The following is a 16,113-nucleotide window of genomic DNA, read 5'->3' as shown; positions in this document are numbered from 1 at the left end:
GCTGGTAGACAAACAGGGGGGGCCCCGAGCCCAGCTCCAGCAGGGCCACTGGCCACGTCGTGGAGAGGGGAGGGGGCTACCCTCAGCACACCCCCCAAAGCGCTCTGCTTCCGGACCCTCGCCCGGCCCCCCACTTCCACGTGCAGAGAGAGAGAGAGAGAGAGAGCTGCCATCTCTTCCCGGAAACTACACCCACCCCCACCCCCCCCCACGACGAAGGGGACGCCTCCTGTCGCTCCGAGGGTCCGACGTGGAACTCGTTTATTCTTCGGGAGCCCTCCCGGACCCCAGCCCGAGGAATTAACAGTCAGCGCCCCAAGAATCGGGGGGTGGAAAAGCCCAGCAGTCGAGCAACACAGGAATGAAATCCCTCCCCCCCCCACCCCAAGCAGTTTAACTCGTCCTGCACGCGGATGTTCAGCATTTTTTTTTTAAAACCAAAAAAATGTGCAAAACGAGGAACTTCCGCAGCCCAGGGCCAGTACCCAAAACCAGCGGACGCCCGGGCTGAACCCTGACGAAACCGCCGCAGGAATGCGGTGTGGAACGTCGCTCCGAACCCCCGGAAGAGGCCTCCCGACCCTCCTTCCCGGCACGGACCCGGCCCCTTCCCCGAACCGCACGGCCCTCCCCACCTCCCCATCGGCCCCGTGCCGCCAGAACGGAGAAGCAGGAGGAAGAGGAAAAAAAAAAAAACAAACAAAACAAACAAACAAAACCAGCCAGCGAGCCTGGGGCAGGGTGTGTTTAAAAACTTTATTCAAGGCCACATCACACCCGCATGAGGGAGAACTTCCACATCAGCCCCCCCCAAAAAACAACAAAACAGGATAATTAATTACAGTATGAGCCCCAATAAGAACAAAGTCATTAAAAGCCAAACCGAACCCCCACCGTCACCCCCACCATCGTACAGATCCGTCTGGCCACAGGCGGAACCGGCCAGAACCTCACGTCGGGTACACCTGGAGGAGCCCGGGAGTCGGGTTCGAGGGCCCCAGCCCAGAGAGGGCGGTCACCCTGCGAGGAGGAGGAGGAGGAGGAGGGAGTCTGGGGGTGCAGTTCGCAAGGGGAGGAAGAGAGAGAGAGAGGTGTCCCTGCCTAGGCCAAACACCCACCCCCTGCTGCCCCTCCAGGGCCTACACCCCTGTCCTGAACCCCCCAAGCTTTCACCTCTCCAGCCCTGAACCCCCAGTCAAACCCCACCCCCAGGGGTTAGGGAGCAGCCGCTGGGGGTACCCCCCCCCGCCACAGGTGCCGGGGTGCGGGGGGGTTAAGCGCTCGGGTCGAGCGCAAGCATGGCGGCTCACCTCCCCCATCAAAGTTACCACCCCCCACCCCACCTACCCACCTACCCAGGGGGCCAGACCCCAGGGGTCACCCCTCACCCCTCACCCCACCATCCCGGCTCGGCTGCGGACTGGGGTTCGAGCTGGAAAGGCAGGGGGAACGCAGGATGACCTCCCTCATCATCATCATCAGCACCACCACCGCCCCCGCCGACCACCCCCGCGGCTCCGCTCAGACCAGGCCCGCGGCCAGCCAGGCCGTCGCCACGGCGACCGCGGACAGCGCCGACAGCCCGGGCGCGCCGGCGCCGTTGCACAGGTCGGTGGCGCAGCAGGTCTTGTTCATGGTGTAGAAGCTGGTGCCGGCGAAGGTCACGTTGGAGACCAGGTTGCAACTGGCGCCGGGGAGACAGCCCTTCTGGTTGATATCCACAAACCCAGCTAGAGAGAGAGGGAGAGACGGGTTCACACACACACACTGACTGGACACTCCAGTACATGAACACTGCACTGAGAGAGAGAGGGGTTCATACAGACACACTGACTGGACACTCCAGTACATGAACACTGCACTGAGAGAGAGAGGGGTTCATACAGACACACTGACTGGACACTCCAGTACATGAACACTGCACTGAGAGAGAGAGGGGTTCATACACACACACTGACTGGACACTCCAGTACATGAACACTGCACTGAGAGAGAGAGGGGTTCATACAGACACACTGACTGGACACTCCAGTACATGAACACTGCACTGAGAGAGAGGGGTTCATACACACACCCTGACTGGACACTCCAGTACATGAACACTGCACTGAGAGAGAGAGGGGTTCACACAGACACACCGACTGGACACTCCAGTACATGAACACTGCACTGAGAGAGAGAGGGGTTCACACACACACACTGACTGGACACTCCAGTACATGAACACTGCACTGAGAGAGAGAGGGGTTCACACAGACACACTGACTGGACACTCCAGTACATGAACACTGCACTGAGAGAGAGAGGGGTTCATACACACACACTGACTGGACACTCCAGTACATGAACACTGCACTGAGAGAGAGAGGGGTTCATACAGACACACTGACTGGACACTCCAGTACATGAACACTGCACTGAGAGAGAGAGGGGTTCATACACACACACTGACTGGACACTCCAGTACATGAACACTGCACTGAGAGAGAGAGGGGTTCATACAGACACACTGACTGGACACTCCAGTACATGAACACTGCACTGAGAGAGAGGGGTTCATACACACACCCTGACTGGACACTCCAGTACATGAACACTGCACTGAGAGAGAGAGGGGTTCACACAGACACACCGACTGGACACTCCAGTACATGAACACTGCACTGAGAGAGAGAGGGGTTCACACACACACACTGACTGGACACTCCAGTACATGAACACTGCACTGAGAGAGAGAGGGGTTCACACACACACACACTGACTGGACACTCCAGTACATGAACACTGCACTGAGAGAGAGAGGGGTTCATACAGACACACTGACTGGACACTCCAGTACATGAACACTGCACTGAGAGAGAGAGGGGTTCACACACACACACTGACTGGACACTCCAGTACATGAACACTGCACTGAGAGAGAGAGGGGTTCACACAGACACACTGACTGGACACTCCAGTACATGAACACTGCACTGAGAGAGAGAGGGGTTCATACACACACACTGACTGGACACTCCAGTACATGAACACTGCCCTGAGAGAGAGAGGGGTTCACACACACACACTGACTGGACACTCCAGTACATGAACACTGCCCTGAGAGAGAGAGGGGTTCACACACACACACTGACTGGACACTCCAGTACATGAACACTGCACTGAGAGAGAGAGGGGTTCATACACACACACTGACTGGACACTCCAGTACATGAACACTGCACTGAGAGAGAGAGGGGTTCATACAGACACACTGACTGGACACTCCAGTACATGAACACTGCACTGAGAGAGAGAGGGGTTCATACACACACACTGACTGGACACTCCAGTACATGAACACTGCACTGAGAGAGAGAGGGGTTCATACACACACACACTGACTGGACACTCCAGTACATGAACACTGCACTGAGAGAGAGAGAGGGGTTCACACAGACACACTGACTGGACACTCCAGTACATGAACACTGCACTGAGAGAGAGAGGGGTTCACACAGACACACTGACTGGACACTCCAGTACATGAACACTGCACTGAGAGAGAGAGGGGTTCATACAGACACACTGACTGGACACTCCAGTACATGAACACTGCACTGAGAGAGAGAGGGGTTCATACACACACACTGACTGGACACCCCAGTACATGAACACTGCACTGAGAGAGAGGGGTTCATACACACACTGACTGGACACTCCAGTACATGAACACTGCACTGAGAGAGAGAGGGGTTCACACACACACACTGACTGGACACTCCAGGACATGAACAGTGCACTGAGAGAGAGAGGGGTTCATACAGACACACTGACTGGACACTCCAGTACATGAACAGTGCACTGAGAGAGAGAGGGGTTCACACAGACACACTGACTGGACACTCCAGGACATGAACACTGCACTGAGAGAGAGAGGGGTTCATACAGACACACTGACTGGACACTCCAGTACATGAACACTGCACTGAGAGAGAGAGGGGTTCACACAGACACCCTGACTGGACACTCCAGGACATGAACACTGCACTGAGAGAGAGAGGGGTTCACACAGACACACTGACTGGACACTCCAGTACATGAACACTGCACTGAGAGAGAGAGGGGTTCACACACACACACACACACACTGACTGGACACTCCAGTACATGAACACTGCACTGAGAGAGAGAGGGGTTCACACAGACACACTGACTGGACACTCCAGTACATGAACAGTGCAGACAGAGACACAGATTAATCTCACCTGCTTTCCCAATCCCACTGAAGCACTGGTCAGTGGACCCTGTACAGTTGATGATCGACGTCACACACAGGTTCCAGAAGCCCACGTCGCACTTGTAGCACCTCAGGGCCTCCCCTGTGGAAAGAGTAGACACACACACAGCAGGGTGAGGCACTGAGCACTCCATCAGTCCCACAGGACGACTGAACACAGCAGCCATCACCTCCCTGGAGGGGGGGGGGGTGGTCTGAGGCTCCCCATCCCTCAAGCAGCAGGCTTGAGACACACACACACACACACACTGGGGTACCCCAGGTCTCCCCCTCCTCCAAGGATCCAACCTGCACCGAGAGTGGGGGTACACAGGCCAAAAAAACAAAACAGACTTCATCTGCATTTACCACATCACAACTGTCTAAGCTTTTTCCTTCTTCATTTTTTTTTTGGGGGGAGCCTTTAATAACAGGGTCCCCAAAACACGCTGCGCGTTTGTCCCCCCCAGCCCAGCCCAGTCTGACCGACTGGTCCGCACCCGGGCTCTGGGGCAGAACAGAAAGAACAGCAGGGCCTCCAGAGAGGGTACCAGGACCCCACCTCCACCTGCCTCTGGTAGGCACCTTAAAAAAAAAAAAAACAGGGCCACCAACTTCAACCCCCAGCTGTACCCCGAGGGTGTTGGAGGGTGCTCCGTCCTGTGCTCAGGCCTCACCCCTCGACGGCGTGGTGGCAGACCCCAGGGACGGTGCAAGTGTTGCAGGAGGCGGGGGGGGAGGAATGGGGCGAGAGATAAGATCGCCCTTTTTCTTGCAAACAAGAGGCGCAGACAGCATGGGAAACACAGAACCGGGTCACGACGCACGGCTCTCCCACCCGGTGTTCCAGAGAGAGAGAGAGAGAGAGAGAGAGAGAGAGAGAGAGAGAGAGAGAGAGAGAGAGAGAGAGAGAGAGAGAGAGAGAGAGAGAGAGAGAGAGAGAGAGAGAGAGAGAGAGAGAGAGAAATGCCACCCAGCCGGTTGGGCTCGGCTCGTTCTCAGCTGCTCCCCCCCACCGATCAGAAGCAAGATAAAGCAGAGGCTCATGGGAGAGCCGTCAAGCACAAACCCAGCCCAATGGGCAACTTTAAAAACAAAACAAAACAAAAAAAGGTAGTGGGCCAGCCCTGTCCACACTGTAAGGTCCTCTCTCTATATATAAAAAAAAATATCAATCTAGCCTCGTGCTCGCTAGCCAAGCGCTTCAGAAGGGTGGGCTAGGCCATCACACAGAGCCCTCGAACCCAAGCTCGGCCATGGGCCGATTGGACACTCATACAGCAGCAATGAACTTTTATCGCCCTACTCCCCACCTCGCAACCTCCGCTCTTCAAATTCTGCCCTCCTTACTGTCCCCCAAGCCCGTCTACATTGTATGGGCGACAGGGCCTTCTCCTGCTATGCCCCCAAGCTCTGGAACTCCTTGCCCAAGGATATTAGAGAGTCACCTTCTCTAAACTCCTTCAAATCCAGACTCAAAACCCTCCTTTTCAGAAAAGCCTTTACTTAACTGGTTCCATTCTTCACCCCTCTGCTCTTCTTAATACCATCTTCCACGGTCTCCTCTATTGTTATTGTTGTAATTATAATTGTGTCCTGTCTTGTGACATTTTCTTATTTATTGTTGTAGTCTTTTTTATTGTTATTGTCATCCTGTAAAGCGCTTTGAGAAGCCACCTTTAAAGGCGCTATATAAAATAAAGTTTTTTATTATTATTATTATAAGATGGGTGGGCTTGAGTTACAGTGCCTTGCGAAAGTATTCGGCCCCCTTGAACTTTTCAACCTTTTGCCACATTTCAGGCTTCAAACAAAGATATAAATTTTTTATTTTATGTGAAGAATCACCAACAAGTGGGACACAATTGTGAAGTGGAACGAAATCTATTGGATTTTTGGAACTTTTTTAACTAATAAAAAAATGAAAAGTGGGGCGTGGAAAATTACACACACACACACACACACACACACACACACACACACACACACACACACACACACACACACACACACACACACACACACACACACACACACACACACACACACACACACACACACACACACACACACACACACACACACACACACACACGGAACATTCCTCACCGACCGGTTTTAAGACACCTTTTAACCTGGGTGGGAACATGCTTTTTGTTCCCCAAAAAAACAAAAAAACACCCCAGGCACCTTCCAGATGCCACCGTCGCAGAGCTCACGAGCGCCCCGCGCACGAACAGGAGGCCGACCGGTCCAGCAGGTCCACTCGGCCGCGCACACCAGCTGCAGCTCGTTCCACACCCCCACCCCTCTTCAGGCAAAGCACCTCCCTCTCCCCAGGCTGTTCCCGCAAGCAGGAAGGAGCCGAGCTCGCGCTCCGCTCCCATCTGCAAGGATCCCCGAGCCTTCGCACCCCCCCTCCTGTTCACCAGGGAAGGAGGAGGAGGAGGAGGAGGAGGCGGCGGCGGCAATACCTCCCTCCGCCACCAGAGGGAGCCCTCACACCACAGAAGAGGCACAGCCACCAGAGGGAGCCCTCACACCGCAGCAGAGGCTCAGCCACCAGAGGGAGCCCTCACACCGCAGCAGAGGCTCAGCCACCAGAGGGAGGGAGGGAAGAGGGAGTTCTTCATCTGAACCCAACCTGACTGCCGGCCTCACCGTGATCAACAACGGAGGCGAACGCAAATGGGGAGGATTTGGATACCAAGCCCCAGGGAGAGAGGGGGAGAGAGAGAGAGAGGGGGGCAGGCATTTCACAAACCAGCTCCAGAGCCCCGCCGACCCCAGGCGCTGGGGCGATATCCCCCCTCAGCACACACCCCCCCCCCCCCCAATTCAGGGCACCCGACTAAAAAAAAAAAAGCCCTCCACCCCAACACAAGGGGCCAACTGGCAAAACACCCGCCCCCCCGAGCTCGTTGTCAGTGGCGTTGCCAAGCACAGCACATTAAAGAGGAATTCACACGTTTCAACGTCCGTGACACACACACACACTACATCCCCCAAACTGGGGACTAAAAAACAACCCCCTCTTATTTTCACCCCACCCTGTAGCCCACACAGCCCAGGACACCACACTCCTGGCGAGAGGAAGAGGAGGAGGAGGAGGAGGAGGGGCTGTCCGCGTCGGTGCAGCACCAGCCAGCTCACTCCATCAGGTAAGAGTGGCCGAGCTCAACGCACAGAGCGACAAGCATGAGAAACCAAGAACAAGTGGCCTTTCTGTACACAGAGGGGGGTGGGGGTGGGGAACAGGCCGCCCAGCCCTGTGGTTGAAGCCGATACCCTGGCTCCTCTCCAGACACAGCTGGGTGAGCTCCTCCAGTCAGGACAGGAGGCTCTGCTGTACACAGAGAGGGGTGGGGGTGGGGAACAAGCTGCACGGAAGCACGGAACCTCTTGATCTCCTAGAGGAGCTAACAGCCGACGCCCAAAACGCCGTTCGAGGACACCGTCGTGGGGCCGGCCCGCTGGCCCGCACTCGTGTGCTCGGGGGTGCGTTTTCACGCCTCGAGAGCGAGCGAGCGAGCCCCTAGCCCCAGTGCAGGTGAGCCGAGCCCGACTGCGCGGGCGTCAGGCTTGGGGGGGGGGGGGGGGGGGGTCTCCGTGCTGTCCCCCCCCTCACCCAGAGGGAGAGAGAGACACGGACCCCGCCTCTCCCAGCCATCCTTAACCTCAGACCCCCTCCTAGCGGGGGCTCTGCTCCCAATGACACCCCCACGCCAACACGTCCCGGACCCCAGCCCTGATCCGCCTCTCTTCGGAGCGGACCGAGAGATCGATCGATCGCCAGGATCTCGCCTAAAAATAAAGGCACAGCGCCCCTACCCTCCTCCTCCTCCTCCTCCTCCAGCACGCTGCTCGCTCGGGTCTGAGGGTGGGGGGTCTCCCAGTAGCGTCCAGAACCGGGGATCCCACCCCCCTACAGCTCTCCGGGACGGATCGATAAAAAGCTCCACAGCTTTTTAAAGCTGAACTAGTAGTCGTCCACCCTCCTCCTCCACCACCACAGCCCCACCCGAGCTCAGATCGACAGGCACCGGCAAGCAGCTGTAAACCCGTCGGGCGAGTTCTCCCTCTCTCTCCCTCTCCCTCCTCCTCCTCCTCCTCTTCCATGCCGTTACATAGCGGGCCGGGCCGGCGGCGTGAGGCTACAGACCGGGAGTCCGGCTCCAGAGCCCACGCCGAGCGAGACCGAGGGAGCCGTGCAGGTCCCCCCGGGCAAGACGTCGACACGCGTCGCGGACCGGGACGGACCGGACTGGAGCGAGGACGGCTCTCTTCCCTCCCCCCCAGCCTGGAGAGAAAGAGGGGAGGACTCCCCACACCACCTTTCGGCTGTGGCGCCTCCTTCCACGCCTGAACCCCCCCCGTAGCCGAAACGTCGCTTCTCCCCGGCCCCAGGAAGAACCCCTCTCGTTCGTTTCAGCGCCCCCGAATTTCTCCTGTCCGGATACACACACACACACACACACCGACACCCCGGCTCGGCGCTGGCCCACAGCGCACCCCCCGCAGGACTCCTTAACACCCCCGAGAGTCCCGGACAGCCCGTTCACACAAGGGACCCGCCAACTCCGCACGGAGTTGTCGTTTTTTTTTTAAAAAAAGGGCTCACCAGGAGCGCACAGACCTCTCTGGAAGAGCAGGGAAAATACCTCACCGCCTGTCCCGCTACACGGCAGGGCACAGACACACAGACACACAGACACACAGACACACAGACACACAGACACACAGACACACAGACACACAGACACACAGACGAGCCCGTACCCCTCCCTCAACAACAACACCACCACCACCACCACCACCACAACCCACCCCACGAACACGGAGCAGACCCGCACTCACCGACACCGAAGAGCAGGACCACTGCGGACACGGCGAACACCACCTTGTTCATGGTCGGAGGAGGGGAGACACGACACCCGGGTTCAACTCGGCACAGGCGCCCGATCCCGACACGGCGAGAGAGAGAGAGAGAGAGAGAGAGAGAGAAAAGGCTGGGAGGTGGGAGGGAAAAACAAATTCAACAGCACAGGACGAGAGAGGAGCTCGACCAAAACAACTCGAAAACACCTCGCCCTCCCACCTCGCCCTCTTATAGCGCCTACCCGCCCGCCCGTGCGCGCTCCCGCCAGCCAATCGCCGCCTAGGGGGAGCCGGCTGGCTGTGCACGCGGTCCACCCCCCCCCCCGGGGTCCACACCTGTCGACAGGTGAGCGGCGGGGTGCAGGGAGGAGGAGGAGGAGGCGAAAAACGGGGAGGACGGTTGTTGTTTTTCCCCATGAGGGTAAAAAAAATGTTGTGCTGATGTGGGAGAGAACAGAGAGAGAGAGAGAGAGAGAGAGAGAGAGAGAGAGAGAGAGAGAGAGAGAGAGAGAGAGAGAGAGAGGAGTGTCAGTGTGGTCAGGGAGAGAGAGGGTCACTCACCGCATCGTGACTGTGTTTTTACCCTGATCTCACTGGGCGTAACTGTGCTCTACTGTGTTTTTATCCTGATCTCACGGCGTTACTGCACTGTACTGTGCTGTGCTTTTACCCTGATCTCACTGGGCGTAACTGTGCTCTACTGTGTTTTTACCCTGATCTCACTGGGCATTACTGTGCTATACTGTGCTTTTACCCTGATCTCACTGGGCTCTACTGCGCTGTACTGTGCTTTTACCTGATCTCACTGGGCTCTACTGCACTGTACTGTGCTTTTACCTGATCTCACTGGGCTCTACTGCGCTGTACTGTGTTTTGACCCTGATCTCACTGGGCTCTACTGCGCTGTACTGTGCTTTTACCCCGATCTCACTGGGCTGTAGTGCACTGTACTGTGCTTTTACCCTGATCTCACTGGGCTGTAGTGCGCTGTACTGTGCTTTTACCCTGATCTCACTGGGCTCTACTGCACTGTACTGTGCTTTTACCTGATCTCACTGGGCATAACTGCGTTGTACTGTGTTTTTACCCTGATCTCACTGGGCTCTACTGCGCTGTACTGTGTTTTGACCCTGATCTCACTGGGCTCTACTGCGCTGTACTGTGCTTTTACCCTGATCTCACTGGGCGTAACTGCGCTGTACTGTGTTTTTACCCTGATCTCACTGGGCTCTACTGTGCTGTACTGTGCTTTTACCCTGATCACACTGGGCTGTACTGCACTGTACTGTGCTTCTACCCTCGTGATACTCCGGTGCAGTACCCAGAGGGATGTGGTCTCTCTTCCCAGACCCGCTCCCAGTGTGTGATCCCGCCAGCGAGCCGGGAAAGAGGAGGGAGAGAGAGAGAGAGCGAGAGAGAGAGAGAGAGAAGGAGAGAAACTGGGCGACACAGGCAGACCTGGCTGCCCGGAGAGGACAGGCTGTGCTCCCACTGCCAGCAGGGAGAAATAGAGACAGAGGTGCACTTCCTACTGCACTGTGACAGATACTCTGGGATTAGAGAAACATTCTTCCCGAAATTCAGAAATCTAATCCCAGAGTTCCCACACCTGCCAAAACCACAACAGGTCCCAATCCTACTGGGAGAGGGAGGAGGGAACTCAGTTGATCTGGCAGCCCAGTGTGTGATCTCCTGTCACAGCCTGAGGAACAGTGAGTCCGTCTCCCAATAATGCTCCAGCCGCCTACAGTATATGTCAATATTATATAATATGTCTTTGTTGTAAATGTCTGTAACATGTCTGTAGATTTTATTTTACTTCTATTTTTTGTTTTGTTCTATGTTAATTTTATTATTTTTATTGGCTTTGGCAACACTGATTGTACCCATCGGTCATGCTAATAAAGCACCTTGAATTGAATTGAATTGAGAGAGAGAGAGAAAGAGGAGGGAGAGAGAGAGAGAAGGAGAGAGAGAGAGAGAGAGAGGTCCTCGGCCAGCAGGCCTGCTGTCAGGGGGGGGCAGGTGGGCGCACCGGTGAGTGAACAAGGAGACGGCCCCACCCCAGCCCCGCAGCGAGCCGGCACGCCTGAGACAGACACACCCTCACAGCACGGAGAGCCCTGGCCACTCCCCACACACACACACACACACACCCCTCTCTGTGTACAGAAGAGCCTCCTGTCCTGACTGGAGGAGCTCACCCAGCTGTGTCTGGAGAGAAGCCAGGGTATCGGTTTGTTCCCCTCTCCCACCCCTCTCTGTGTACAGCAGAGCCTCCTGTCCTGACTGGAGGAGCTCACCCAGCTGTGTCTGGAGAGAAGCCAGGGTATCGGTTTGTTCCCCTCTCCCACCCCTCTCTGTGTACAGCAGAGCCTCCTGTCCTGACTGGAGGAGCTCACCCAGCTGTGTCTGGAGAGAAGCCAGGGTATCGGCTTCAACCACAGGGCTGGGCAGCCTGTCCCCCACCCCCCCTCTGTGTACAGCAGAGCCTCCTGTCCTGACTGGAGATCCTTATCCGTCCCCTCCTGCGGTCACCTTTTCCGCCCGCTGACCCTGGCCGCGGCCACACCCCCTGAGCGGTGTGTCGTAATCGTCCCTGCTGTGACAGCGCTGCCCCTCCTGCGGCACTTGAGTCAAGCCCTTCCAGAGCGAGACAGAGGGATTTAAACACAGAGCCGGCCTCTCTCAGGAATGTGGTTCTTCAATCGCTGCAGGTGGGGGCGCTTGGTGTCACAGTCAGGTCTTTAGAGACACTTCCAGAGCGAGACAGAGGGATTTAAACACAGAGCCGGCCTCTCTCAGGAATGTGGTTCTTCAATCGCTGCAGGTGGGGGCGCTCGGCGTCACAGTCAGGTCTTTAGAGACACTTCCAGTGTGAGACAGAGGGACCAGAACACAGAGCCGGCCTCTCTCAGGAATGTGGTTCTTCAATCGCTGCAGGTGGGGGCGCTCGGCGTCACAGTGAGGTCTTTAGAGACACCCCTTCCAGCGCGAGACAGAGGGGTGGAAACACAGAGCCGGGCCGCACCGTGGCCGAGCCTGCTGGTGGAATCGGATTCCTCTCGCTGACTGTCCGCGTAGCATCATGCGTGTGCATCGCGAGACGTGTGTGTGTGTGTGTGTGTGTGTGTGTGTGTGTGTGTGTGTGTGTGTGTGTGTGTGTGCGTGTGTGTTGGCCAGTCTGGTTCTGCTCACAGGTCACGTCAGGCGAACCGAGAGAGAGAGAGAGCACGCCGGGGCTCCTGGGTGGGGACAGTTCTCACATGACGGTGTGACTCAGACCCGTCCCGGCGTGGAGCGTGAGCTCATTCTCACCCACCCACAGCTGGCCCCCTCTCGGCCCCACCTTCCAGGGGGCTTCCCCAGCACGGCCAGTCAACAGCAGCCTGTCCTCTCAGGCTAGGACTGTCTGTGTCCACTGTGTGTGTCCAGGCTGTGGTCACTGAGGCTGTCCTCTCAGGCTAGGTCTGCCTGTGTCCAGTGTCTGTGTCCAGGCTGCGGTCACTGAGCCTGTCCTCTCTGGACAGCCAGGTCTGTCTGTGTCCAGTGTGTGTGTCCAGGCTGTGGTCACTGAGCCTGTCCTCTCTGGGCAGCCAAGTCTGCCTGTGTCCAGTGTCTGTGTCCAGGCTGTGGTCACTGAGCCTGTCCTCTCTGGGCAGCCAAGTCTGCCTGTGTCCAGTGTCTGTGGTCACTGAGCCTGCCCTCTCTGGGCAGCCAAGTCTGCCTGTGTCCAGTGTCTGTGGTCACTGAGCCTGTCCTCTCTGGACAGCCCGATCTGCCTGTGTCCAGTGTCTGTGGTCACTGAGCCAGGTCTGCCTGTGTCCAGTGTCTGTGGTCACTGAGCCTGTCCTCTCTGGGCAGCCGGGTCTGTCTGTCCAGGCTGTGGTCACTGAGCCTGGTGCAGATGGGCTCTGTGTGGCGTTGGTGTGTCTTGCCTCAGCGTGCTGGAGCGAGGCGTCTGTCACAGTGATAATTTGACAGATTATTGCCAACGCCAGGTGACTCCTGGGGAAGGAATTCGCTTATAGTTAGGTGGAGAGGGAGAGACGGGGCGATCCAGCGAAAAACAGGATTCCGGTTTTTCTAGTCCCAGCCCACAACACAACACAACACAACCCAACACAAGAAGCCGGAGTCTCGTCATGGGCCGCACTCCGAAAACCGGCCCACCCCGAGCCGAACCGGCGACTGGAGGGGGGGGTGGGCACGGGGGGTGGCCCCGTTGTTGTTGCCGCCGAGAGCAGGGCGTGGCCAGGGCGTGCGTACGGAGGGAGCCGGCCCGAGCCGGAGCAGGGGAAGGTTCAGGCGAAGACGGACGGGTCACACCTCCGTTCAAGGCCTCGCAGGCTCATGAGACCGGGAGGCCCTTCTGTACACAGAGAGGGGCGGGGGTGGGGAACAGGCTGCCCAGCCCTGTGGTTGAAGCCGATACCCCGGCTTCTCTCCAGACACAGCTGGGTGAGCTCCTCCAGTCAGGACAGGAGGCTCTTCTGTACACAGAGGGTGGCGGGGGTGGGGAACAGGCTGCCCAGCCCTGTGGTTGAAGCCGATACCCCGGCTCCTCTCCAGACACAGCTGGGTGAGCTCCTCCAGTCAGGACAGGAGGCTCTTCTGTACACAGAGGGTGGCGGGGGTGGGGAACAGGCTGCCCAGCCCTGTGGTTGAAGCCGATACCCCGGCTTCTCTCCAGACACAGCTGGGTGAGCTCCTCCAGTCAGGACAGGAGGCTCTACTGTACACAGAGGGGGGTGGGGGTGGGGAACAGGCTGCCCAGCCCTGTGGTTGAAGCCGATACCCTGGCTTCTCTCCAGACACAGCTGGGTGAGCTCCTCCAGTCAGGACAGGGGGCTCCACTGTACACAGAGAGGGGTGGGGGTGGGGAACAAGCCGATACCCTGGCTCCTCTCGTTCTCTTGCAGGCAGGGACGGTGGTGCTGGCTGTGCAGAGCAGCCGCAGCAGCAGCAGCGTTAGTTTCCCTAACAAAGCAGGTGGCAGAGAGACTACCCCACGAGATGCAAATGGCCACGTTAAGATACCATGCAAATCCCCACAGTCCACGGCGCCCCCTCTTCCACACAGCCCCTGGGGTGTGTTGGCGGGGCCCTGAGCCGCCACCACCGCCCTCTCCCTGTTTGGGCGACATTCGAGGAGGGGGCAAGTGGGGTGACCCCTTAAGACAGATCGCAGGCTGCAGCCAGGCCCTCTGGAGTAAACGCTTTTCAACCCAGAAAGAGGAGGCTCGTCTGTACACAGAGGGGGGCGGGGGTGGGGAACAGGCTGCCCAGCCCTGTGGTTGAAGCCGATACCCCGGCTCCTCTCCAGACACAGCTGGGTGAGCTCCTCCAGTCAGGACAGGAGGCTCTGCTGTACACAGAGGGGGGTGGGGGTGGGGAACAGGCTGCCCAGCCCTGTGGTTGAAGCCGATACCCCGGCTTCTCTCCAGACACAGCTGATCTGGCAGAAGATCTGGCCTGCAGCTGTAGCTGCACTCCCTCACATTCGAAAACAAGCCTTCACAGCCTCAGCTGCCTCCTCACACAACCACACCAGCTGTTCTGCCCGCACCGGTTTCAACACCAGCAGCGGGTAAGGAGAGCACAGCTCCGCGGTGACGCCTTGTGGCCAGAGCGTGGTACTGACAGCAGTGAGGTGTGAGGCGCTGCAGTGACACCTTGTGGCCACTCCTCGGTATTGCGGCGGCACTTGGTGAAACTGCAATGCTGCTGTTGAGACACAAGCTACCCCACAGGGGAGGCTTATCATCTCCCAACAGCTGTGATAAATCCACTCACAACGCGGTCTTTCATCCACTCACCCAACAATTCATCTTATAGCAGCTTTCTGCAGTACAGGGGCACAGGGGAGCTGGTGCCTATCCCAGCAAGCAACAGGCACAAGACACCAGTCCATCACAGGACACACACACACACACCCTGGACAGGACACCAGTCCATCACAGGACACACACACACTCACACACACCCTGGACAGGACACCAGTCCATCACAGGACACACACACACTCACACACACACACCCTGGACAGGACACCAGTCCATCACAGGACACACACACTCACACACCCTGGACAGGACACCAGTCCATCACAGGACACACACACTCACACACCCTGGACAGGACACCAGTCCATCACAGGACACACACACACACACCCTGGACAGGACACCAGTCCGTCACAGGACACACACACACCCTGGACAGGACACCAGTCCGTCACAGGACACACACACACCCTGGACAGGACACCAGTCCGTCACAGGACACACACACACACCCTGGACAGGACACCAGTCCGTCACAGGACACACACACACCCTGGACAGGACACCAGTCCGTCACAGGACACACACACACACCCTGGACAGGACACCAGTCCGTCACAGGACACACACACACACCCTGGACAGGACACCAGTCCGTCACAGGACACACACACACACCCTGGACAGGACACCAGTCCGTCACAGGACACACACACACACCCTGGACAGGACACCAGTCCGTCACAGGACACACACACACACCCTGGACAGGACACCAGTCCGTCACAGGACACACACACACACCCTGGACAGGACACCAGTCCGTCACAGGACACACACACACAGTTTTCCCCAGAAGCCAGTTAAACCAGCCTGTCTCTGGACTGTGGGATGAAACCAGAGCCCCCGGAGATAACCCACACCCACATGGAGGGGGGAACATGCAGACTCCACACGGACAGCGCCAGGGTCAGTGATGGGACACAGGGCCCCAGGGCCCCAGGGCCGTGAGGCAGCAGCGCTGACCGTTGTGGAGTGACAGGAGCGAAAACGAAGACCAACCAGCTGGCGCAAGGCGAGAGACGCCGCCGGGCCGCCAAGAGCAGAGCACGGAAAACTCACAGACGACCACCACAAACCATCGTGACTTTTTAGAAAAAGAAAATAAAGTTTATTGCGACTGGCTCCGAA

General features: G+C 57.6%; 2 protein-coding genes across 2 annotated transcripts in view; both read right to left on the bottom strand.

Moving 5' to 3' along the window:
• Positions 1-737: 737 nt before the first annotated feature.
• LOC148662421 (prostate stem cell antigen-like) lies at positions 738-9,355 on the bottom strand. The gene is made up of 3 exons (XM_088631146.1): positions 9,116-9,355; positions 4,248-4,361; positions 738-1,730 (listed from the first exon to the last, which is right to left on the bottom strand). The coding sequence occupies exons 1-3, from the start codon at positions 9,165-9,167 to the stop codon at positions 1,522-1,524; spliced, it is 375 nt and encodes a 124-aa protein (XP_088487272.1). The 5' UTR covers positions 9,168-9,355; the 3' UTR covers positions 738-1,521.
• Positions 9,356-16,066: 6,711 nt separating this feature from the next.
• The window catches only part of csnk2b (casein kinase 2, beta polypeptide), a 6,111-nt gene continuing 6,064 nt past the window's right edge, over positions 16,067-16,113 (bottom strand). Inside the window, exon 7 of the mRNA XM_088631139.1 lies at positions 16,067-16,113. This exon is cut by the window's right edge and continues 1,454 nt beyond it. The gene's annotated coding sequence lies outside the window, so the exon portion shown is untranslated.

Source organism: Lepisosteus platostomus, chromosome 5 (genome assembly GCF_059453375.1).
Source record: "Lepisosteus platostomus isolate fLepPlt1 chromosome 5, fLepPlt1.hap1, whole genome shotgun sequence".
Taxonomy (NCBI): domain Eukaryota; kingdom Metazoa; phylum Chordata; class Actinopteri; order Semionotiformes; family Lepisosteidae; genus Lepisosteus; species Lepisosteus platostomus.
Note: the sequence above shows the minus strand (reverse complement) of the source record. Positions and strands in the feature narration are given on the sequence as shown.